Source organism: Zootermopsis nevadensis, unplaced genomic scaffold (genome assembly GCF_977971745.1).
Source record: "Zootermopsis nevadensis isolate Lab colony 2312 unplaced genomic scaffold, Znev_1.0 Znev_ptg000017l, whole genome shotgun sequence".
In the NCBI taxonomy this organism is placed as follows: Eukaryota; Metazoa; Arthropoda; class Insecta; order Blattodea; family Termopsidae; genus Zootermopsis; species Zootermopsis nevadensis.
This window is the reverse complement of record NW_028259149.1, coordinates 5,149,789-5,176,875: the sequence shown is the minus strand read 5'-3', so window position 1 is coordinate 5,176,875 and position 27,087 is coordinate 5,149,789. Positions and strand designations below refer to the sequence as shown.

Sequence of the window (27,087 nt, the reverse complement as noted above, 5' to 3'; positions counted from 1 at the left end):
AAAAAGGTGTTTATCTTTCTTTTGTTTGAATGGAGCGGTAGTTGGCTCGTGTCGGGGAAATCTCGTAGCGCGCGGTAGGTCATGCGGTTCCAGCCGGGAGCCGGAAAATCACATTTGCGTTTAACTTCATCAGTGAATGCACTGTTTGGTGGTCGGTGCAAATTCTAAAGCTCCTCGTACGAAATTTTTCCATGGATGCTTTTATTTTTCATTCTTACGTTTAAATGTTTTGACATACTTTGCACAAAAAGCAGAATAATATGTATTGGTTTGCTATCACAACGCTCCCCGCGGTTGTCTGTGGAAATAAGGCAACCCTATTTCCCCCCTCCCCCACCCCGCTCTCTCTCTCTCTCTCTCTTGAATTTCGCTACGTAATTTACGCGTTCGGCTAACATGCAGTAAAGCAAATTCAGCGCTCAATAATTGCAAACTTAATTTGTAGGGAAATGTGGAGGAGTGTGTAGGTTAGCGGAGTGCAGGCGGGAAATATATTAGTTAACCCTCGCGGAGGCAATTACTGGCTGTAGCTCTACCTCCCATCTGTTTTGCATTGGGTTTAGAGACCCTGCGAAAAGAATTAGCCTTTTTAGCATACTGGCTAAATCCATCCATGTTCAGTTTGATCCTACCAGGTGTGACTGCTGTTTGGGGTCTCGTTTTATACTTTGATCCGCCCTGCGAAAACGCTGTTCAGTTCCGGTTCACCGACACATCCGTTCTTGAACGAGTGTAATGGAAATTTCAAACTCTCACAGCGCCGAGTTTGAAGATGACTGTCTTCTGGGTTGTTACGCCCTGTAGTGTCGTACGAGGTTACCGACGTTTCAGAGATGCTTGCTTCTGAGTGTAATGGAGTTTCAAAGCTAAACAATATTAGACTTGTGCATGTTTTGGGCGTTTTTGTTTGTCTCCAAATTTAAGAACTTCGGAAATATTTAACACACACACGACGCTTCGGAAGCTGGCTCTACTTCCGTCATCAGGTAAAATCATACAAAATAGCCTAGTCGGTCTGGTCCATTGGAAGGAGCTGATCTAAATCCCCGAACCAGAGGATTCAGATTAGATCCTTCCAGTGGCCCTAACTGATTAGGCTGTGTAGTGTGGTTTTACCTGGTGACGTAAGCAGAGCCAGCTTCCAAGACTTCGTGTGCTTTGTATTTTTTAAGTTCCTAAATTTAAGAGGCCAAGGAAAATGTTTCCTAATAATATGTATACACCAATTAAATGACTTTTCCGTCAAAAACACTTACACAAATAAAGAGTGCTACATTTATCAAACTAAATTAATATACAAGTAGCAGAAGTAAATAATTTAAATATATATATATATATAGCTACATATATAATTGATGTAAACTGTAGCAAGAAAATTAAACTTTTTAGGTCATGCATGGAACTTGTTGCAATATAGCAACACAGACTAAATTATTTTTACTTATCATTAAATTCAGGTTCTGAAAATAAAACGATAAAACATCTCACGCATACTCTGCTATTTACCACTCCGATGTCTAATGACAGAAAGCCCTGAATTTTAAAGAGAACTTCTACATTGCCTGACGTCATGCCCCTTGCCTGGTTCTAGAGATGATAATGGGCTGTTATGCTAATGGTAGAAACGGAAGCCCCTGCCGTACGCATGAGGTAACTTACACATCAAATGCAAGGCCCCTCGCACCGAAACACAGCGACGAGACCAGGCAATTTGTTCACATTTACACTTGCTTCTTTTTATTTCAGCGTTTGAAAATTTTAATCTTGCTTTCCCACTTTACCTGCGCTCTCGATAAAGTAATTTATTTACCGGTGCAGTAGCGTGGTTCGTCTGATTTATCTCTGCAATCGTCGACTCCGTCACAGTATCGGTCCAGCCTGATGCAGCGGCCGTTTCTGCACGGGAACTCTGAAATGCGACATGCAGGGACGGCTATCGGAGTCAGGAGCACTGCTATCAGCACTAGGGACAGATTCCTCCTCAGCTGCCGCTCCATGGCCTCTTGCACCTGCAAAACAGGACGAAACGCGTGTCAGGCAGACTCAAGTAGCGAGAGGTGTGTGGTATCTAGTTGATATTAGGCATGTAAAATGATATACAATTTTATATTTTGATAGAAGTTTTAAAGCTACTCTGTATTCACCTTTTATTATAATGATTTCTCATATTTTATGTGTCTCTCTCACAACCGGTTCCATGGTACGCGCGAGATATCTCGTTTAGAATTATTAGTTCTTCTAATCTCGATTCATTTGGTGTTTGAATAGTTGTATAGTCTATTTAGTGTGTTGTATTGTTGTTTATTATGTCAAAAATATTTCAAATGATAATTTGCCCCTAGTTTCTTGTTGTCTGGAATCCCTTGTGGCTTGGTTAGTCCTTCGCCATCTGTGTAATAGTAGGGATGTTACAACGTCACAGTGCTGAATGTAAAACTATTTCTGCCGAGTTCTGTAATCCATTCAGGAGGTTATTACACGGTTTTAACTTTTAATCTGTCCACAGTGGCTGCCGTCATAGTACGTGCGAGTGTGATGTTTTCAACACGAATTACAGAGACGTGAAAAATAAATAGAAATAGTTTTACCTCGTGTTATAATTTTAAAGCGTCTAGCTTATATATTTATGTTTGTTTAGCCTTTATGCTACCCATTCAAATGAAGCTGTTAACTGGAACAGTTGTGCATTTGTTTTTATATTTCTTTAAGTACAAGATTGACGTCAGTGTCGCAGATAGGCTTTTAAAAAAGTAAGTTTCATTTTGTCAATATTGATAAAGAATAGGAAAATAGTATTATTTCGAATAAGTGGCGGTCTGTCACGTTCATATACATTAAAATATCGCACCATTTAGTAAATACATCTGGATGGATGAAAAGTTTATTTAACTACCTCGTATCAACTAGGAGGATGGGATGGGCTGGACTCTTATCACTCATGGGAGACTGGTTCCTCATGCCTACCCAATTTTATTAGAAAAGTCGTAAGCGATAACACCACTTGGGAGACCTAGGCTGATGGATGTTATTAAAATCTATCTTATGAAATAGGGTGAACTGAAATAATTTGCATCAGGATAATAGATTTCAGTGGTAGGCTCTTGTGCACTGTTTGAATGGGGAACAATATAAAACACGCGGAAGTTCTTGACTAGTTGAGCGACTGTTAGCTTCTAAAGTTGATACTACTCCTTGAATTTATTTAGAGAATTTATGAATTATTAATCACAGAAATCTAAATATGCTACAGATACGTTGAGATTTAATAATTTAATTTACGTTGAGATGTGTCTTATCACCTTCAGAACACCTGTGAAAATGTGGAATTCTGTCGGAGAGTCAATTATTATCCCTTTAATAATGCAGTTATTTTGTATTTTCTGGCATCTATAGTATGTGTTCAGTCGGTGCGAATAATTGCTAGCGGCATAACAATTACTTTACTGCAGTTTTTTTCGTAAAAATCTTCGACTCACAGACTTCGAAACACACAGCTGACCCGCAAATAAAAATAAACATTTATCCAGCTGTACCATAAGGGATATAAGGTAAAATTGAAAATTAAATATTTTTAACTGTGTAATAATTATGTTAAGGGAAACTTTCTGTCTCCCAGAGATCCAGCGGGGGCTGATACTTAAAGCCACTGAGATCATTACTGCACTCATTTGGCGGACAGCTATTTACCCCGAGCTCATGCGGCAACATTTCTGGCACGACTGTGCGACGTGAAGTCTAATTAAGCAGTTTCAGGCGTTTTGCCACTGCATCTGACGGCTGACGTGTTTTAATGAATTGTATATGTTACCGGCTTTTGCTTATCAAGTGTTGGAAGTAACATAATGTGACGAATGTGCGTACGTAGGCCTGTATGGAAACATGCGTGTCTTAGGAAAATGTATTGCTTGGTATAATTGTTTTGCAGGATGACAGTGAAGTGCTTATTGGTACTTAAACGAAAAGTGTGTAACATCGCGTCTCTTTAAAGAATTTTTGACGGTTGCTGAAAGAGGAATAGAAATGTAACGTAATTTAAACTGAAGCGCAAACTAAATCACGTTGTATCAAAGGGAGTTGGCGTGGCAATGTAAAAATACATGAAAAGGAGCTTCATAATTTATACGTCTTACCTGGTATGTTAGTGTGCTCAAATTTTTAACGCGAACATGGATGGACCATGTAACATGTGGAGGAAATGAAAAACTGACAAAAAGTTTTAATCAGTAGATCTGAAGAGAAGAATTTATTTGTGAATTGGCAATGATGAAGGCATTCTTAGGGTGTGAAGTGGAATGGACCTTTTTGAAGATGGCTATGAAAATTTTGATTTTATAACGGCATGAAAATTTTCATATCTGAATAAGTAAGAACTACTCTAAACTCTGTGGTTAAAATCGTATAACATTTTACCGTTCGCCGAATAAAAGTGTGCACATGTTTCAATCAAACTAGAGGTTTACGCACAGAGAAAACATCGTGGTACTTTCACAAGTATCTGAACTTTGAGCTTTGCGAATGGCGCAAATGATGTCGGAGTTGTGAGGGGATTACCCAAAGTAGCGGCGAGGCTTTCTACAGATTGCCCACCAAGTTACATCACTTAAAAGAATTGAAATGCCTGCTTAATTTTTGTTGCCCGATGTTAACCAAAATTTCAATACGTTGGCAAATGTTATTAACACTAAGTAGGATTTAAGGTCCTCACGGCGGTGAGCACGAAGTTTGCTGTCTGGTAGAAATTAACCGACGTTGCAAAGGTGCCTACTGCCTCCGTCATGAAGGCCCGCCACCGTGAGAACACGAAATCTCGGCCTGACCACCATTATCCGACGTTTTTATTCTCCTAGTGTAGACGTAGAACTCCTTTGAATCTGTGATTACTTGTGTGCTGCATACAGTCCCTTTGCGCATAATAAATTTTGATGTAAGAGGCCAAGATATGTCCTCATGTTTCTCTAATGTATGGATAAGTTTTAATTAGGTTCAACTGCTGTGTTAGTTAATTTGTTTATTAATACACGAGTTTGAATACTCTGGTGGTGTAAAGACGTGGCACATGGAACAACGCTTTGTGTACTCTTGGGATATTCCTTGACTAAAACGTTTATAACCACCACCTCCGTATGTTATGCAGAAGAAACGTAATGTTTTAAGAGTGCATACTGTACCACTGTCAATATCAATTTTTCAACATCGCTTATTCATAATTGAATCTCCCGGGTTGCAATCTCAATTTATTTTGTTGTATTTTAAGCGGTAACTAAAATTACCACCTGATTTAATTATGAGTAACTCTGCAATTTTCCACACCGTGTTTTATGGGCTTGTTACGAGTCTTAGTTTAAATCACTATTATTTCCTTAAACAACATCAACCAGTTGATATTTGTAGTTCGGAAAAGTAATGCTTTCTCTGCGGTACCGACTGAACTGACGTCTTACCTTCACTAAACATACTTCTGCCAGAAGGACGAGCGGGTAGTGCCTGGGGATCCTTGTAATCTCAGAAAAAAATGTTTCCCTCCCCTCGTTAAAACATTAGTGCCTATCGCTACTCACTATCTTTGCCGGCTCCAGAAAGTAAAAGAAATGTATTGGTCTACACATAAAAGGGCCATTACTATTTATTTACGTATTATCTCAGTTGACATTTCAAAATCACCGTTCCATTCAACGCTATATTGGCTGTTATATGCAGTTGAGGAAACGTCATCGAATAAATAAATAAAGTTAAAAAGAGAAGACACGAGGGATTAAATAAACAAACTTCAATTTCCGTATAATAATTTTGGTTTCCAGTCGCCTGTGCCCCGAGACATTACATTTTTGACGTAAATACGTCTATAAAGGAGGGGAATTCGGCAAAAAAGGGGTACGAAAAAGGGAAACGAAAAAGTGCAACCTGGTTACCTAGGAAACGTTACATTACATTACTCGGCATTGTTTTTACCTAGGAAACGTCATCTGTTTACTCGGCATTATTGTTACCTATAAAACATTTCATTACATTACCTTACTTTACATTACATTCAGCTACCACAGAGCCATCTTAAGCGTAAATAATTCAAGTTAAATAAGCAAAGTCTTAATCAAACTTATCTCAATTGTAAAGCATGTATGAAGGAAATATTTAGAATAAAGCCAATATATAAACTTCCTTTCCGTATAGACGTATTTACGTCAAATTCTCCGGAACCGTGGTTCCACTGACAATTTTTTCTTTTATTTTACTACGAATATCAATTGACGTAGCAAATCACAGCGCACATGATACGGAGGTGTTCTAATTGTTGCACATGGTTTACGTTTGTTTCACTTGCTTGTACAGTGACTTACGCTGAACTCAGCAGCACATGCATAAGAAACACGCTTTCACTCTATGTTTCACGATTTGATCCTTGACCTTTGACCTGGTGTAGGTGTACACACAGACAAGCCCTGCGCACGAAACTGAAAGTTATCGGGATGCTTCTAGACAGATGCAGAGGTCTGGATGTGATTCAATGCGATTGATTGCAATTTCCCTTCTAGCGGTCGGCACTGCAGAGATTTGATGTCAGTGTCCAACTAGTCGAAGTATCTAATCTAACTCTTTTGCGAGATGATGTTTTTACGACCGTGAGTATAATGACGTTTGGGTTTTGGCTACGTATAGACTCGACTGTAGATGTCAACATTCCTGAGAAACATGTTGTGTCCATCTTCAGAGTAGAATATACTCGACTCGCCAATGCTAACGCAAACTTCCTGATACCCATGGGTTCGCGGAACACTAGTCGAGAAACACTGCTTTAGATCACTGTATTTCTGAAGACTTCTGTCTTCTAAGATGTTTTGCTATGTCTGGTTGATATTGATCGACGTTTCAGAGGAGCTTACAGCCTCCATCATCCCATGAAAAGTAGGTCAGCATCTACCATATTACATGACTCGACGTCCCAAAAGGCTTCCATCTTCCTACCTTCTCTGTGAAATCTCACTACGTATCAGTTTCCAGTTGTGAGCGTTTCATTCGTCATCGTCCTCTGATACATGGCGCTGCCTTCTGATCGACGTCTTTCACGCTTCAGCTGAGAATACAGAGGTCGAAGACGGACTACAGATACAACGTAATTCTGTATCAGACCGCTTTTTGATAATGTAAACAGAAAATACTTCAGAAAAATTCGCTTTGTCATATAATCTCCTTAAAGGTACTTGTTCTATAAGCTCTTAAACCCACTTTCGTTTTTAAAAAAAACATAACAGTAGGTACATTGCTTCCTAACTCACGAAACACGGCTCGTTCTTGAGTAGCTGGTAGTCATTCAGTTGATAAAAAAATTCCCGACATTTTATTTAACCCGAACATTTATTAAAGTTTAGCCTACAGACTGAAGATCGCTCTCTTCTGGGTTGTTGGGCCGTGTAGTCAGGTAGAAGTTTACCGACGTTTCAGAGCTCCTTCCTGCCTACATCATCAGGGCGATGAGCGCACTTCGGTAAACTTATAGCTGACTACACGGCGCAACAACCCAGAAGACACCCATCTTCAGACACGTCGCCCGGGAAACCTCAAATCCTACACAACCTGTAGACTGTTAAACACTCACTGCTTTCATTTACGACTGTCGTAATTTGACAGAAACGATAAAATGTTCAAGCCTGCCACTGGACACTATCTTGTGTTAGAAGAATTCAGTCCACATCCTCACATGATTAGAGTTGTTTTTAATGTTATCCTTATACCTACTCCTAGATCTCCAAGTGGTTTCTTACGTTGAGGTATTCCGAGTAATTGTTTTCCCGGTTTCGTACATTCCCCATTCCTGTTATATATTCGACCATTCCCAAACTCCTTATTCACTGTTGTATTTGGTCAGGAATACAAACAATTAAACACTTCATGATGCAATTTTCTGAATTTTGCTGTTATTTCCGCTTTCTTCAAGCAAGCGTCTGTCCTAAATCTTTATTTTTCGAGTGGAATGTGTTACGCCTCCACACACCAATCAAGTTTTATTTATTTTTTATTTAGTTTTCTGTCTGACGACAGGTCCATATGAACAGGATCCTTCCATCCTTTTCTCGGACTGGGACCTGTTCATATACGTTCTTGGCAGATGATCCAGAAGTGGTTTGCCATTGCCTTCTTCTGTGTGTGAATGGAGTAATTGTTGGGATGCCACGGAGAAACCGGGGAAACTCCGTATTGCCTAGGCCACGGCCTTGCCCAACACAAGTTATAAATTCGGGCACGGCCGGTAATAATGCCTGTAGCTGATACGGCGACATCAGATAACTATCAACCAATAAGAATATGACCATTAATATAAAATCTGAAATGGTACAAATTGAACACATTTTTGCTTTGCAGAACTTTTATTAGAAATAAAGCAGGTGGTACATGCAATTATCGATGTCATATGGACATTTAATTCTGTGTCACTTAACGTTCCACATCCAGCGGAATACAGAAGCTAATAAATCCAGACCACAAACTGCTGTACCCGTCGATTAATTGACCGGATTTTGGCTTTCTGCGACAACATGGCTGGACCATCTGTGGTTTAGAGACTATGGCTGAAAATAAAGCCAGTCCGCCACTGCAGTGAGAGTCATGTGCTAGCGAAATCGATTGCAGGCTGTGAGGTGCTGTGTAGTGATGTTGTGTGTATGTTTTAACGCGTCGGTTGCTGTTACCAGAAAAAAACTACACGAGCTGTGGCCTGGTCCAAATAACCCCTTTCCTGCCCTAATGGCATGAACTGAAATTGAGTTCTTTCATCGTAAAATTGTAGTCACGAATATGATTTTAATGCACACTAAGCTGCATTTGTCGGCATTGCAATTAATGAAGTCTGAACTTTTGCACTGTATTCACAAATATGCATTTTACGCCATCACTTAGGGTTTTTAAAAATATTCTCGTCAATTTTCCAAAGGCACGTTAATTAAGAATATGAGACATTTTATTATTGCTGTTATGTTGTATGGGTGTGAAACTTGGTATCTTACAGTAAAGGAAGACCACAGAATGAGGGTATTTAAGATCATATTTACTGAAGAAAGTGTTTGTAACTGAGAATAATGAAATTAAAGAAGGCTAGAAAAATTTCGTAGTAAGGAGGTATTTTTTGGGTGATAAAATTGGGTAGAACGAGATAGGTGGGATGTGTGGGACCCAGGGAAGAGTTGAAATGTGTCTACAAGAGTTGGGTTTGGATGTCTGAAGGGAAGAGACCTCTCGGAAGTCTTTGGAGTAAATGAGAGGATAATATTTTGATGGATGATATGGAAATAAGTTGTGTGTGGACAAAATTTAACTAGTTTAAAATGGGAACCAGTGATGCTCTCTGTGAACGCGGTAATAAAACTTCGTGTCCTGTGAAAGGCGGGAAATTTCTTGATTAGCTGAGGGACCGGTAGCTTCTGAAGAAGGACTCTGTTCCGTAGAGTTAGTCAAGTCATTCTACAGTCAGCTGTGAAATGTTTCGTGAAGAGTAATCCAAGTGTAATTTTGAGCGGAGCTTAAGTGGTTACCAGATACAAATTCTGTTCCTGGAAGCTTGCTATACAGGAACAGAATTTGTATCAATCATAAAACTCGTGACGTCTGAAGTAACAAAACGAACAGACACATGCATGCAATGTTCATAATTTTACATCAGGCTAGATTGCAGGTGCACACGGCGACGAGTATGAAGGAGGCTGTCTTCTGGGGTATTGCACCGTGATATATGCTGACCGACATTTCGGTACATATTACGTCCTCCATCATCAGGGCGACGATAATAAATTTTACATTGAATCATATCCTTTTAACACATTCTGTGTAGTCTGCTCCGATAGTAATAAATGTCAGGTTGGTCGGAACTTCCTGGGGACACATCAATTTATACTGGACGCAAAATAACTTCGAGCCCGTGGTTCGTCACGGTAAGAACGGAAGGGAAGATAAAAAGGTGAAGGGGGCAGAGACGCTTTGTACGCTGTTGCTGCCTGTCACTTCCTGTACCTCGGCTGGCCAAGCCATCGTAGTTAAGAAACCAAAGAAGCAATAAGTAAATATTAATACATACTTAAATTAGGTACAGGTTATGAGTAGAATGTTCATTTTCGTTACTATAAAGATTCCTGTGACCGGAAAATCGAAGTGGAGTGTCACAGGTTCTAAAGAAAAGAGAATCCATTTGTGAGGCTCGTGTTTGGGTGTTGGACACGATGATTTGGGCTGTCTGTCCATAACGTCGAACCAACACTCGGGTTTGCTGACTTGCGAACTAGGATTATATGCCAATGCATTTGATTGTAGGAGACACATGGTGGGGGGCATCGTAATTATATATTGGATCAGGACTGGACGCTGTGTTCATTCAGCTACTCCAATTAAATGCTGATGGTGTCTATCCAGAAATGACGCATCAGCAAACCGTGACAGGTGAGGCCCACAGGTAATTATTCGTCTAGTGGATTAGGTGAGCAGGCAATTACAGTAGCATAAACCCTGTGAAAGGAAGACGGCTCATACAAACAGGCTTACCAACAGCATAATTCCGGTATTACCTGCCTGTATTAGATCAACGGGAAAACTGACCTTTTTTCTCCCGTGTAAACCCTGTTATTATTAAGCACCAAGTGAAAAACCAATGGAAAATGGTGGCTGAGTGATTGGCATTCCTGCCTTATTTTAGACAACTCGTGGGATTGGGGTTGAGATTTCAGGTTCTCAAGGCGGCAGGTATGAAATTTATTGTCATCTCGGACATTGCGCCGTGTAGTATGGTAGAAGCTTACCGACGTTTCAGCGGTGCTTTCGGGAATAAGTCGTGTTGACTGCTAAAGGTTTTTAAACGTTTCGATCAACATTACAGAGGTCATATTGAGGTTGAATGTCTTTGGTGGAGGGGGGAATCGAAAGCCTGTATGTAGATCAGGCAGTGAGGGTTTCCTTCGTATTTTACGAATAAGACTCTGCATGCATTTCTTGTCTCTCTCCTGTGTATCTTAAGTTCTGTCATCTTATCTGCCCTGATCTGATCACCCCAACTATATTTTATGCATGGTACAAGTTATGGACCTTCTCTTCATGCAAATTTCTCAAGCCTCCTTTTACTGCTTCTTCCATATTTCCACGTATCTCCCTTTCATCTCTAACACCCTCAATTTATATGATATTTAAAATTCTTTCTGCTCTTTTATCAAGACAGGCTCAAGTACGTATTCACACCGATATGAAACAGAAAAAAAAATGTTTGTATGCCCTATACGGAAAGGGTGCAGTAAGGTATAGCTGATAATAATTGAGCATATTCTCATTAGTGATGCGCTGCTGGTTTAGATAACTCGTTTCAGACTCTGCAAGTTCTCCGCTTAATAGAATTAGGCTGCCCTTTGACCTGGTACAATACATATATCACATTTATCACTGCCGAGTGTCTGCAGGTTTCAATACATTAACAGTGAGGTTGAATGTGCGGCACAGTGAAATGGATTCCCGCACTCTGACGATGAGAGCAGCGCGTGCTTTGCTAAAGCCCAGAGACTGCCTCCTATAGTCGTTTTCGGTAATTAAACCCACTGACCAGTTGTAGGGTGAGGCTGAGTTGGTCCTTCTTTGTTACATTCGTTATCGAAGTTCATTACCGGACTGTGACAATTCATATTGTTCCTATCATAATTTTAGAATCTCACTGACAGCAGGGATTATGAGTTTTACGGGGACACCATTCTGCACGAGCATTAATCCCGTCTCACTGTATAAAGGTGTTACAGAAACTGTTTTAATTGTTCTATCACAGTTCTGTTGTGACTCTGGTAACTGTTAATACAGGTGATTGAAAATTCATGCAGTGCATATTAAAATATTTATTAATGGTGTAATTTACTGCGATTCAGTTAGATTAATAGACAAACAATATCCCTGTGACTATACAAGATCCCACGCAGGTCACGCCATGTTGTAACCTGCTCGCGCCATTTCTTCAGTTGTCTTTCAACAATCGAAGTGCAAGGATGTCTTTTTCGTAAGTCCAGCGAGTGTTCTTATTTAACTTGCCAGAATGGGTTCAGGGATACATTTCTCGATTATCCTGCTGCAAACGAATCGACAGTATCTCGACTTGTGAACCGTTTTCGTGATACAGAAAGCATAAAACATGAGGGAACGCAGTGGACATTTACAACACCTATTTTTTTATGTTTTCCGATTCCAGTGTAATTTATATTTTGACAAATATAATATGTGTCAGGAAGGGGTTGCCTGACTTTTTTTATCACCTAGTGCCTAGTTCTACGAAATTATTTATTCTGGTTACAGTCCGTACATTAATGAAATTTGTGTTAACGTATTGATTGATTATGCTGCTATTCGTAATGAATATTAAGATATAAGTGATATCATTTTATTACAAGACAGTATGCTCGCACTCTGATGACATTTTCTCGCTAATTCTCAGATTATGAGTTGTTGCGCACTACAAACTCACGGATTTAATTAAGATCACAGCCAGCTTTTAAATTACTGTGTAGGAACTCCGTTCATACCTTGAAATAATTTTCTCATTACACAACTGAATAAAGTTCTGTTTAGTTATAAGTAAAATGCAACAAACAGCTGTATATTTCATCATGGCATTCAGCTAAGAATTTAGGATATTGAAGGTGCCCTGTTTCTGTCTCAAACTTCACGTCTCCTAATTGTGTTATGGGTCTAGTTGAAAGCACAACGAACCTTATTCAGACGTGTATGGTGGTTCAATAAAATGGATTTCCTGATATTGCAGGCTATTTGAAATTAAAGAAGTTCAGTCTAGGGCGGTACAATTGGCTTTTACGCAAGAGAAGAGAAATGCTTACGATGTTTTGGTCGGAAAAATTGAACGTAGACCTCGGCGTATATGGGAGAATAATATTAAAATGGATCGTGGGTGTTCTCCACCAACCCCTCAGATTGACGGGCAACGTCTCCTCCATCTGAAACTAGGTGACCCAGAATACTTTAGTTACAAGGGGTTCGCGTATTATAAATACTTGACAGATACAAACTGAAATTAAATTCGTGCGACTACTGTGATATGGAAACGAACACAAAAATTTAACCAAAATTTTTGTAGGATAGTTTCGTAAATAAAATGTTGCGCACAGACCGAGAGCCCCTGTATTACGAGTTAATTTTATAAACTGCATGAAAAGCGACAAAATTCAATGGTGTCTTCAGCCAGGTCTCTTAGAGTGCGGAGGTTGTCAATTGAATAAGCAACCACAAGGAATGTTGGCCTGGTTTTGTGACGCTCTCTCGTACCGTTGTCAAACAAACCAAGTGTTGGTCAAAACGCATTTAGGGCACCTGACCCCAAACAAATTCAGCAGCAAATGAAAACATCAAAGGTGTAAACGCTTCTAGTGAGCGGTGTCGAACCAGCCCGTAATTCGTTTTATTGTTCAGGAAAATCGAGATTTAAAAGATAGCTCGTTTGTTACTGTTCGTTGCTACCATACTCGAAATGGTAGAAATGTTGGCTTGTATCTTTCTTTATTGCGTCGTTTATTAGTTTCCGACCTAAATGTTGGCGTCTTCCGACCAGTCTTCGCGGCCCCAAAACCGCAGAACATCGCCATCTCTTGTTAAGTGCTTGCTTGTGGCTCTTTGTCTGTGTCGGTTACCCAGCGCGGAACTGTTTCAGAATAAAATTGTGGCATTTGTTTGTTGTGACCGCTCTTCCCCGCGGTTCTAATAACGCGATTAAACCAATGTGCTGAATGTAGAAGCAGTGACGACTCTGTTTCCAAATGGAATTTGCGTAATGAATGAAATCGCATACCGACACTCTGTAGTTGTTTCTCCCTATTACTGTCCATGTAACAAAGTTTATGCCACGTAGGTGTTCCCAGTGGAAATATCAGCAGCTCACATGAAATAAACATTTTAATAATATTCAGAAAGTACGGGCGACGTCTGCAGTGGTGGCAGTGAAGAAACACGCTGTCATGTACGCAAATTGTGCTTTATAAAGATAAACTGCAGTACAAGCCAAAAAATGAGATTTACCCCAAGCACTCTGTTGAAACAGCTGGAGGCTAGAGACAGTTTTGGATATCTAGACGTAGCTGGAAGGATAATATTGAAATTGATGTTAAGGTAAATGCAGTTTGCGTATGAGCTGAATTCATTTTCCACAGTGTAAGGTCCAGGGTCCGTATTTTGTTAACAGGATAAACAACCATCCGTAAACTGGGGGATTTATGACCTTCTGAGCGACTGTTATGATCTGAAGAAGGAGTCTGTTTCATGACCTTGTCGTGCATGAGATTTTAGGTTCTCTCTGGTGCGAATTTAAAGATTGACGTCTTCTGGAATGTTGCGTTGTGTAGTCTGATAGAACCCGGCCAACGTTTTAGAGGTGCGTACTGCCTCCACCATCTGTCGTCCTGTTAAGATACGGTAAACCCCTGAAACGTCTGTCAGGCTCCACGAGACTGCGCGCCGCAACGTTCCAGAAGACGGTCATCTTCACGCAAGAATGTCTTTAAACCTCTCTCTCTCTCTCGGATACGTGGGGTTATGCTAAATTCACTTGTTCTGTTTGATATCGTGTGTACTCTCAGTTACAAATAAAGGACAGTAAAACATGATGTTCTTTTCTTGTACGTGTGGGCGTACGTTCAGGGCTTCTAGGGTCGTCACTGCGTCCGTCTTCGTACCGGGCTTGTTCGTGACGGGAATTCAAGTGGAATTTCAGACACGTGCTACTGGAAATTTCAACAAGCCCTGTCACGGCAGCTTTATACTCCAGTATTACACCCCGCCCCGTGCATTCTGTTTCTAGCATTCCACATCCCGTGGTTACGCCTCTGAGCCGATCTCTCGTTGATTTCTGGCGTCGTCCACATTATGAGACGCAAAGTGGAGACGGCTTGAACTGACAGCTCCATGTGGTCAACACACTTCTCTTTTCTCTTTACTACGCGGAATATGAAACAATTGTTATGGGTTGTATACGTTTGCGCGCGCATGCGTATGTGACCTCGGCACTAGATCGTGGTGAATGGTCAGCGTCAAGCCCCGTCCGTTTTGTCCTCAAGGTAAGTGTCCCGGGACTTAGGATAGGAAGTTACGTGGGCCTCAGAGCTGGTCTGGACACTTTAACTTTAAAAAAAAGGGAGATAGAGAGAGAGAGAGAGACCGGAAGTCTGACACTGAATCTGCGGTCCAGGCCGGCTTCCATTGTACAGAATATTGCGTCATTAAACACTTCCCTTTCCATGGTGGGAGCCGACATACAGAGACAACTCACTACCGAGCGCAGTATCAAGAAACTTACACATTATCGGCATTTAGTAAAAAAAAAATTATGGTTGCTATGGTAACGCAGAAACGTGGCGATCGCAAAAGTTCGCTGATAAAGATACAGGTTAATGTCTGTACCTTGCGTACGGAAATTAACACAGTAGCTTATCAGATCCAATCCTTTTGGATCCTAAATTGCAGCTACCAAACGGTAAGTTCCATTAATATATGTTTCATAAGATGTGACGTCAAATTTGATGTGAGTCATTGGGAAACATTGGTGAATTTATTCAACAGTAGAGTATCTAGGGATTTTAATTGGATAAATTGGGGTGGGGAGTGTCATAAAGAAGTGGTGTGTGACGCTTTGAGCTAGATTTATCTGGCTCAAGATTAACACAGGCTCTCGTAAACACGATTATTTACAAAATTAAATGTGTTTCATAAAAGGCGGGGATCGACCATTTCAGTTGAGCTAATATTAATTTCTCAAAGACTCTGTCCCATGGGGTTTTGGGAGGGAGGTGTTATTGACTGGTATATTAATGGTAGAGGATTTTGTAATTTAAAATTTTCCGAGCACTGAAATATACCAATTGTTTCAGCTAACTTCAATGAATTATTTATCCTTGTAATTCCTGGAATGAGGTAATTCAACACAAACTACTCATTCGGATGAAGCAGTTTGCGCAGTGTTATTGATATTAATCCAATTCTATTTTGTCTCTCTCTGCTTCGACGCAAACATTTGGTTTGTGTTGTTAACGTGTATTTTAAATTGGACGTCGCTGTAATAACAGGGAATAGTTTTTAAAATTACATCTTTCAGTATTTAAATAAGGGAGACATGCATATATATATTTAATATATATTTTATTTATACGTATGTCTGAAGTTATTTGCTTTTAGGTTAGCTGCACATTCTTTTATCCAAAATTTCAACCAAGAAGGTTTTGTATAATCTGTTAAGTTGCCAACTTGTGTTCGGGACTTATCGCATTTCGAAAGCGGACCACAGACTTCGTAATTTTCCTTAGTATGTTCAGAGATATTTCGTGAAAACGCCTATCGGTCTTCTTCCAAATAATCCTTAATTACTAACCATTCACTAACTTATTCTCGTGATATTCTGTAATATATTTCCCCTTAGAACTCCCGATTCTGTCTATTTTTATTTCTACTAACAAAGGGACTTCGTAAAGCCGCAGAGTAATTATATGTAGTTTGACTATTGATTATATGCAGTAACTTTGCTTTTTAAATTTGTTATCGAAGGTATAGATTTTGATTTTCTCTAAAGCAACTATTTTTAATTCTTGATCATTTTCAGTATTTATTTTGATTCATATTAAATGTGTGTAACAACATTGTCAGTGGCGGCGACAGAATATGATAATAACTAGCTTTATTGTAGCAGTATGATTTCATCACCCTAAAATATATGTTGAAGAGTAGTAATTATGGGGGCGTAGTTCCACTTTGTGCAATTGTTTTACGTTCCTGATGGAGTGACATTGTAAAGCGATGCCAATAATGCGTCTCCTTTTTTAAAAGACTTGGAAGAATAAATTAATTGTTTAAACGCATTTAAATTAGCATAACTAATTTAATGAATTTCGTAATGTAAATAAAACGCAGTTCAAATCCTAGAATGATTAATTTTAGTGCCGTTGTGTTGGCAAGGCAGAGCTTAGGAACTGAAACTTGGCCGTGTGATCTCTTAGCTCTTATTTTACGTGTAAAAGTTAGCAGCTGCCTGTCCCCTCGTCTTCATCCCCTGTAGCAGACAAATTCTGCTCCTGTGTACTGACGAGCCAAATTACATCAGCGTCTATGAGATAAGTTTGTAATATAAAATCGATCAACTTAAGTGAGTGCTGGATTATATAACATTGTCGGGCTTCCAGAAGTGGGCCTTCTAAAGAACACGTAATCGTTAATTAATTGTTGTCGACGTTTATTTATTAGTTTACCAAGAGTTGGAACATGGCAGTAGTTTGGGTGGTATGGAATGACATGTTGTCGTCATATTAATGAACGCTTTGTTCACGGATTTTGAAAGCGTTTGGACTTGTGATTGCTTCCGTGTGATCAGCGTTTGCCTTTTCAGACTTTTCAAAACATTTCACGTAAAGTGATCCTTTTTCCGCTCGTGAAAAATTGGTAATGAGATCTAAAGTCCACAGTCAGGTGGCAACGTAATATTTTACAGAGTAGTGGAGTCTTTACGTGAACATTTGTACTACATGGAGGTTGGATCTGACATTACAGTTTAATTATAACGTAAGCGTAATGAATTAGAATGTGTTAAGTGAGATTTTAGGTTCTCTCTTCTGGGATGGTTTACCCTGCAATGTGGTTGACAGAAGACAGCTGTCTCTAGAGTATGTCCCGCTCAAACTATAGATAGAAGAGTTAAAGTATAGGCTTATATGCAATTTTAAACATTAACATTGTTACGATGGGATCTCCCCTAAATAATGTAGCCAAATCTATTGACAGATTGAAAGCAGTTTAACATAACAATAATAGATCTAATCAGTAGTAACAGTACGCTGTGTTTAAACAAATAATACAATAATATACGCAATATGAAGGTAAAAGTGGAAAATTATAAATATTTTTTTAACTGTCGCGTGTATAATTTAAACCTTAAAGTGTTTTAATTCGCTACAGTGTTACTAAATATTACTAAATCACCCTGTGTTTGCCTTTCAAGGCTAAAACATTTAATGGTATCTTTTTATACATTAAATATCTAATAATAGTTGTATCGACATATAAATTATTGTAGTTTATTTACCCAGCGCGTACGTAATTCTACATATTTAAGTACACAGTTATATGGCAAAGAAGTCCGACTTATTTTTATTCTATTTCTGTCTGCCCCTTAGCCCTTCCTTGCATTTTTTCCTGCAACTTTAATTTCACCCTCTCGTGCCTGTCTCTTTTATGAAATTCCAGGAACAGGAACACTGAAATGTCTGCTACGAGATTAAACGCAAAATGGCGCCGTCCGCCTTTATGCATCCTAAAGCACTATATAGTTTAATATGGAGGGGCATTTACATATGGATACTGGTGACATGTTGTTTTTCCTTGAAGGGAGCAGAATTTCTGATCTGTAATGATGTCATTGCTCAGTGAGCAGTGCAAACCAGCGGACATAAATTGTTCCTCGCTTCTATTGTCCTACATTGCGTTTCACTATTGATTTAGAATGTCATTAACGTCACAATTCCAATTGACAGGAGACCGCAGCTAGAATAACAGGATTCCAAAAGGTGCAATTCGTAATGGAGGAGTTTTTTCTTCCATTTTTGCATTCTGAATGCTTCCAGCTAAGACAGAAAACTATAGTAAATCGCATACAGGTCGACTGCCCAAGCTTTAAAGTCAGTACACGTAAGCGTAGCAATAGATCGCATACTGACTTTGAATGACATATTTGAATCTGACGTAAATTAACATCAAAGACAGCAGTGACACAAAGTTGCAGAGCACACGTGTGGATTCGTATGTGCTCTCTTGGAATTAAATGTTCTATTGAAAGTCTCTTAATTTGTTGTTAATTTCAACTTCACGTGCTTCAGCAATCCGTTGGCATCGTCTGTGACATTAACGTAATGCATTTACTTCAAAGATGACTCTTCTGGCGGAAGTCTTATATAATACAAGTATCTGCTAATCTTTTCCTTTCAACTAAATGTTTCTACTTGCTTAACTCTTCACCGTGCAATGCATGAACCACTATAGGCATTTCTACGCGTTTACATTCCCGTTGAATCCAGCGAATTTTCAGTCTTGTTAAATTAATTAACGTTTCAACCATTTTATCATTACCGTCATGAACTCTACGAGATTATGTTTAATTATCTGTTCCTGAACCGCAGTAGGAAACCAGACTTTGGGAAGTCTCGTCTGGTGCGATATAATTGTATAATAAGAGTATACTTATGCAGATAAGATTTGTGTGACCTTAAAAATATCGAGCCATGCAAAGTAGAAAAGAGCACATTAGGAACATTCTCGTACTCCACTTGACTTGACGGGAAGGAACTTTTTATATGTTGAACAGTACATTTTGAAATGTTTATAAACTTTAAAGTGTGAAGATTAGGACGTTTAGGCATTTTGAAATGATCAATTTGAAAGTTGAATAAAAAATTATTTTTGGAAGTATTTGAATATTTAAAAACCGGCGTTTTGACATTTCGAAAAAAGAGCTGGAGTGACGTTGACTCGGTGGTCACGTTGGAGGTCGGTAAAACCACGGGGGTTGTCCTGCTTCTGATTTCATTTTTTTTTTACCTTAGTACGAAATTGTTGTTGAGTTTTAAATGGTACACACTGTATTATATTTGTAGACACAACACAGTAAATTGCCATTCTTTGCCAGACTTACCTTCCACCCCGCCCCCGCTACTAAAATTGATTTGTGGGTATTCAGATGACACTTATAATGGCGGCCAGCTAGCTATAGTTAACGTAGCGTTACTGTGGATTTATCTACGGTAAATTTATCGTAGCCTGTGTAAGCGCAGCTTACTACTACATATTTCAGCTCTCGGGAGGTTCATGCTCCGGCAGTTCTTGATCCCGCGGCCATATTGTATGGGATTCTTCCTCCCTCACACACATTTACCAAAGAAAGTTTTACAACACACGTGACATTAAAGAGGACAACGTCGTGTCTTGACGTAACAACGCTATTAGCATTTTGTTATGATTTCCGATGCGTTTAAGGACATTTCTGTTCGAAAATAATTTGACTGAGCAATCTCTAAAGATGCCTAAGAAAGACGAAACGTATTAGGTTGAACAAAAAAAGAATATCATAAAATTTAAATTGAGGTCTTACGGATTGTGACCGTGGAGTTTTGTGGATGGAGGAACCTTCTGGCTCCATTTTCATTGTCGAAATATTGTAGCCCAAAGATAGAAGCAGCAGATTTCCCCGTCCATACGTTCACGCGGTGACAAAACCTAGAAGATTACCGAATAGATTGTTTCTAGACTATCAAGGAGTACATTACCAAATTAAGTCTAAGGAACAGAATTCTGCGTGGAAAGCTAGTGGTTGCTCAGGTGGTGAAGAAATTTGAAAGGTTCATTGCTGTATTCACTGTACCCTGTCCTGAGCTAGTTAAATCCAATCGATTTTGGTCTGCTGGGTTAGAACGCTAAATGGACTTCTAATCTTTAACTGTAAAGGAGAAGGGAGGATGTTACTGCAAAACCCTGTCATATGCCAACAAGTCCACAAGGTTTTACAACCCAGAATATCAGAATCAACAATTTACTGCCGTGAGAACATCAAACCACATATAACTGAATCTTGTCCACACCTTCGCATCCAGTTTTTCTATGATCCGTTTTAATATTATCCTCAATGTCTCTTACGTAATCCATTTTCTTGTGAAGTCATGAGGTTAAATCATACGATATTATTAAAGTGGTAACGTCCAAGATGCTTGTAGGACACTGGCCGGTGGCTGTTTCAGATAACTCAACGGCCCGGATCTGCTCTTCTCTCCCCCCCCCCCCCCCCAGTCTTCATTACTCCATTGCAATCCATTTTGCTTTTTGAAACGCCCTTTTCTTCCTCCCATCGGTTCACCTACTCCTTCACTCTCGTCTTTTAATCTTCATTTGTGGAGAAGCCAACGTTACAGCGCAAAATACAGTGTGTCCCAAAAGTATATACGTACACAACCATTGCATGTTTCAGCATTGCGAATACATATTTTTGGGACAGACTGTACATTTCCCCATGCTCATGCACTCATTTATAACGAGTTCTCAAGGGATGTCACTTAAAATTGATAGCAGAAAGCAGGCATAGGGGTTTGAGACTTCTCTCCCGAGTATTAATTTTCTTGGTATTCCAAAGTCAGACGCACACAGAAATACTATCATCCTCTTAATGTAAGAGATGCAACGTTCCCCCTCCTCAGAACCGGTATATTCAACAAAAGCCAGTGGTTATCCAGTTTGTGATTGCGCTGAAATCTCTGGCTAATAAACTGAATGGTGTTTTGCGTAGAGATGCGTTAAAGACAGTTCCGTTTTAGGTCTCATATCCATCGGCCGTGGTTGGCATTCTCTCGATCATACTTTTCCTATGCTAGCCGGCAGAGTGGCCACACGATGTAAGGAGTGCGTCTTGGCTCCTTGCACACTGGGGTAATTGGTTCGAATCCCGCTCGACGCATGACTGTGATTAAGCAAGAAGTCTGAGATGAGCTGGACAATAACAAGAATTGAAGACGTTAAAATAAATAAAACGATTAAAGTGACTGATCTGTAGTTCCTGTTGAAAAGACGTAGATGGGAGGATAATACTAAAAACGATATTACGTAAATATTTGGCTTGGACTACGCTGTCTTAGTCTAAGATTCAAGGCGACCTGTTGTAAACACGGAAATCAACTTAATTTCCCGAAAGCAAAGATGTTTTGATCGAATAAGCAATTATGAACATTTCGAGAAAATCCTGCCCTGTGGAATTAGGTTGTTAATTAGCCAGTTATTTACATGCTGAACTTACAACACAAGTATATTGTCTTTATTTAAGGCGGAATTTTAGAAAAGGTATCGTGTTAACCTTTCAGAGATATTAATTTTGATATCATAATTTTCAAAATTAAATAATCTAAGCACGTACAAGGTAAACGCTGAAGTATGTCGGCGCACTTCTATTAAATGGACGAAACATTCGATTGTTTTGGCACGTAAAACAACAACACTGAAACTAATTATGTCATTCGTCTTCAAGGATCGTTTCAAAGAAACTGAAACCTCTTGACCGCTTATACGGTTCCCCTGTGTACGAAAAAGCCTCTCCACAAGATGTGGTCGGCGCTCCTTTGCGCTAGTTCAGTGTCACCCTTGTCCCGTCTCATTCCCTGCACTCCTCCTAAATCTAACTTACAAGATGTCGTTATTCCTCTTGGAACGGTTTCTAAGGAACCTGACCTATCCAGACATCTGCCACTCCCAAGTTCCGAACGTCGCGTCCATTTTCCGTTGCTTAAGTCCCTCCAAAGTCCGATGCCAGGAGTAACGCGCTTTTTTCCTACGGTGGGGAATTGTAAGTACTTCGCCTAAGCCCACAGCTGGATGACCAACCCTTGTAAGCTGCCTGCGACTTCGTATAAGATATTCTGGCAGCTATCCTCCATATCTGAAATTCAGAAATAATCTAATAAATGCATCAGGTTTACAAATTGTTACGTTCTTCAGTTCTTGAAGTATCTAGAATTAATTTCTTATTGCTGAAAATCGTATTTTTTAATTTCTTCCAGTTTTGCTCATGTATCTTCCCACGATTCAGAATTTTTCGGGAATTCTCTAGTCGAAACTTACGTTAATTAATCAGCTAACTCCCTCGTATTTTTGTTAAATATCAGCCTTCGTCATTACATCGAAGAGCTGTACCAAACAACCCATAACACTTCTTCCTTGCCACTGCGCCGGTCACAGAACTAAGCGCAGTAGAACACGTGACAGGGAAAATTAGTGATGTTAAACATAAGTTAAGGGTGAACGAAAGAGCCGCTAGGCGTGAAATAGACGCGATCAAGGATTTTCTGGTCGGCAGTGATCCGCCCACCATTGGTTGAGAAACACTTCTTTACGCCGATTACGGCAAGTTTGAAATGAAACATGTCGGGATTATGGCCTCCTAAGGGCAGAACAGAGTCGTAAAAGAAACGAGGAGAAACATGGTGCTATCTTAGAATAAAATAATATGTATCGATTGAAAAATAGCTGACAAAGCTAAGAAGTTCTTACAGTCAGAAAACGCAGACCGTCCGGTCGTTTTGAAAGTTGTAAAAAATATATTTATGGCCGAACGGGGAGCGTGGCAGCGAAGTCGCTACTGTAGAGGTTGACTGCAGTCACCTGAACACTCTCCTTCCAAATACCTTCAGTCGCTACTTCCGTTCTCTTCCGGCCGTAAACACTCTCGGAGAAGCACTAGTTTTACCAGCATGTACCCACTACTTCAGTTCCATACAAAAGGGGCTTATGATCACAGATGTTTATTTGCGCGGATCTTGGATATATAGAACGAAGATCGAGATTAATAAACAATGAATGATGAATATAGAGTGAAGATGGAGTCAATATATTTGTTCGAAACGTTAGTATCTACTTACGAGTCCACAGGGTGTTACATCCCAGAGAACAAACAGCAGTAGTATCTTTCACCCTCGTGATTGTGGGTCTGTGTTTTGGATTTCTATCGAAGTAGTCTGTCAAATTAAATTCTACCAAGGCATGTTTCTTCTCGTCACAAATATGATCTTTCAAAGACGTTGTTTAATCCTACCATTCAAATCTTAGTGCTCCAAGTCTTGAAACCACAGATGTGCAAAAATTAATTAAGATATTATGTGAACTTAACCGGGTTTCACTCGTTACTTTGAAAAGTTATGTTGTAGGAGGTGTCAAGTTTCACTGCCAGAACTGTACTTCTACTGACGTTAAGCCGCAAATGTAGTTTAGCTCTTGGTTATGTTTGTGCTGATTCGGTATACTACAGTTGTTCAATCCTGTTTGCTAGGGCACTGGGCCAACAATGACTGTTGCCAGGCAACCATAATCTTCGTCAGAATTACGACCCAGCCGACTAAGAACAGTTGGGAAAATTAATTGTGCATATGTATGATCATAAGCTGGAACCACACCCCAGAACTGTAGAACTCGCCTGTCATAAACCAAACGTATCCTTGCATTTTGCTGCCCACTTCCTTAAAAGCTAACCCTCTACAAATGAAACAAAGGGAATGCAACGATGCTAGTCATATTTCACTTTTAAGAGTTTTTATTCATGGCATCTACTACAAGAATTTTTATGCGTAGTCGAATGACTTGCTTCAGTAAAAGTAGTCAAGTCACTGAGTTGGAAATCTGGTCACTGTAATAAAGGGAGCTGTATTTATGGCCTGTATACGGCCCTACTTCTGCAAGGTACGTAGCAAAAGAAATGATGTAACATGGCGAGACTTAACGTTCTCACGGCGACGAGTATGATGATCGCTATCTTTCGGGATGTTGCGCCGTGTAGTCTGGTAGAAACGTCGGTCGATGTCTACTAGACTAGAAGGCGGCAATCCTCATGAATGTCACCGATTTCGCCAATAAGATCTCGCTTTGAATAGACATGTTTGCGTAAATAATTTAACTAAAAGGGTAATGGAGATCTTCAGAACACAAAGACAAATTAGTCAGTCATGTGGTCTAGAAATCCCTAGTTTTAAGGATGCTCACAAACGATAGCCATTGGACTTTCAAATCTGAAACAGTACATACGAAACTGAAGTTTCGATTAACAGCTGAGATTACTGTAATAACGTGTTTAAGTAAGGTAATTCGGTCTTAGTGTAGTAAACAGATGATTCTGCAATAAATGAGTCAGATGCCTTGTGTCACTCTCCTCAAAAGTTAGTTATTTTTTCGAGGGTCGTCAAATATTTAGTAAGTTTAATTTCTATGGTTATTATCTTAGGAATTTTAAGTTTCTCATGTTGCAACCCTTCTCACTTCACGTGTACATTCGTATAGTCAGGTCATGGTTCGAGCTCATGGAGGCTGACCGCAACGTAATGGCGGCTCTGCATAGGAAAAATACGAGTTTAATACAAGTGCGTAAACAGTCAAAATCCGTATAACCGAGAATCTAAAGTATTGATATTGATATTGAAGTGTTTGAACCGAGGTCATGTACGTGGGCCAAACACGAAGCAAGTTTTAAGGCCATCTGCACGGAACATAATGAGAGGGCATTAGACAATCACGACGGTCAATGTTGTGACCAACGTAAGCATGGTTGTGACTGTCGAAGATAAGATGGACTTCACAGACATGAATGTTTCAGATTTTGCTTCTGTAAAGCAATACTTGTTCAAAGCACAAAAACATCGCTGCATAAAATCCAACTTCAAAAATGTTGGTCGTTACGTTTATTTCTGTTCCATCTTTTTTTTTCCTAGATTTATTTCCTGTTCCTGCAAACGCATATTTAAGAGCCCGTGGCGTAAGACGAACGGATGAACGGCAACTGACTGAAGTGTTTTCGAGAAGAATTGTCCTGCAGAAACCGAGGGGAATCTCCAAGATCCTGTGAGTAATTTGCTTGGCGTGTATTTTGTCCTTTTCAGTTTCTGCTTTAGCTTTGTAGTGCGGTTGATGGAAGAGGAAGATGTAGCTAAACCCTTTTCTTCTTCTTATTTTTTAAAGCCTTTACAGAACGTATAATTCCGTCATCTGTTATTGTTTGCGCCTGTTTTGGGTTTCACCTCAGTAATGCGGACTCTCTCACACACGACAAGATAATGGAACTCTTAATAAATTTAATGACGCGTTATGTTAAGGGTGGGTTACATTTTCTCGCCTTCAGTCTTCAGGAGACAAGAGAGAAAACCTATTTGGCTCTAACCGGTTTAATAAAATCATTAGGTCATTCTTGTGGTTTGCTTGACGTGGAGTTGTGTGGTGGTGATCTGTCGGCAAGATGAACTGCAGACTACAGGGTGTTTTACTTAAAATGCAACCCTACTTATAACATTTCTTGTAAGATTTGGTGTCATCAATATCGCAAGTCGATTATTAGTTCTTGATTCATTTTCCTTTGTGTGTCAAACGGCGATTTGGGAAACCGAGAGTGGGCTTGTTTGTGTTTTTTGTTTTTGCGTCGTATTAGGTGAATGTTTTGTGTTGCGTTGTAAATGGCACGCTCTGTACTTGTACGTTTTACGTCACAGAAGGATATAACGTAACGATCAGTGACTTTGATACGTTTGTCGCGTCATTGAAATTCTGTTGAATCCAGGTCTCTCCTCTCAGCAAGGCGATGGTTGTCAGTTGTAGAGTTTTATGGCGAAAAAGGGATGCTTCTAAAAGTTAAATAAAAAACTAGAGCAATGGCATGGCTTTGTGTGTTCAGGTATCGCATAAAAGGAACCCAGAAATATATGCCTGTGTTTCCAGATTACAGGGTGTATTTTAAAATGAAAAGGGAATAAAAAATTGTGCTGCCATCAGTAACTCTGTGGTGTTGTGGCACGTGAAGGTTAATCTGAATCAAAAACAAAAGCCGTACGTATGAAGCTTCAGTCGCCTCATCGCAAGGAAAAGTAGTTTCCACTTCAACCAGCAGATTATAATAAAATGTAATTAATCCTGTCACTGAATGATCCTTTTTAACAAAACATTTTCATGTAACTTTTTGTTTACTGTCCGCAGTGGCCCGTATCGGCTAGTAAATATATTTTATACCATTATTTTTGAGACCTTTGCAGTGGTAGAATAATTACAAACTTTTGCTTAACTTCAGCACATGTAAATCATGCTGTCTTATTTTACATAAGATAGACATGAAGAAAATCTAATTTGGTGGCTTGTAGCATCCACTGGCTTTTTCGTGGTTTTCCTCTCATACAGTTCTCACAGTATCGGCGCCAAAATTACGCCCAAAAGCAACCTCGTCAAATATTAACATAAACATTTCGCCAATGCCGCCTTAAAGAGGTTAATGCAGAAATTCGGATAGAATGCAGAAGGACTTGCTCAACTTCTGTTATTCCTCTGGTTCTCACCCCCATTTCCAAACGTTTTGCTTTCTCTTGAACTTGCCCTAATCAGAAGGACGAACGGGTACTACCTGGGAGCCTTTACGTGTAGTTTCCTTCGATTTCTCTCGATACGGTTGCACTACTCTATTTTTTCTCATTCACTTATGTAGCATGCATGTGAGTGATTAAAATAAAGTTACACAGAACTTTGATAAAAAAAATTGAATCGAAGAAACCG

The 27,087-nt window shown here is 39.6% G+C and overlaps 2 protein-coding genes across 4 annotated transcripts in view; one reads left to right on the top strand and one right to left on the bottom strand.

Annotated features, from left to right (window-relative positions):
• LOC110829882 (uncharacterized) overlaps positions 1 to 27,087 on the top strand; it is a 196,097-nt gene that overhangs the window by 76,450 nt on the left and 92,560 nt on the right. Inside the window, exons 1-2 of one of the 3 annotated variants that reach the window (XM_087350179.1) lie at positions 24,902 to 24,920; positions 25,269 to 25,398. The exons of 1 other annotated variant lie outside the window; for it this stretch is intronic. The gene's annotated coding sequence lies outside the window, so the exon portion shown is untranslated. Of the gene's footprint in view, positions 1 to 24,901; positions 24,921 to 25,268; positions 25,399 to 27,087 lie in introns of those variants that run through there. One more of the 3 variants, XM_022064070.2, reaches the window with a different exon arrangement.
• Positions 1 to 27,087, bottom strand: part of LOC110829875 (uncharacterized) — a 147,108-nt gene that overhangs the window by 34,218 nt on the left and 85,803 nt on the right. The window contains exon 4 of the mRNA XM_087350172.1: positions 1,811 to 2,009. Within this exon, the coding sequence (XP_087206298.1) occupies positions 1,811 to 1,997 (187 nt within the window). The 5' untranslated portion in view covers positions 1,998 to 2,009. The remainder of the gene's footprint in view (positions 1 to 1,810; positions 2,010 to 27,087) is intronic.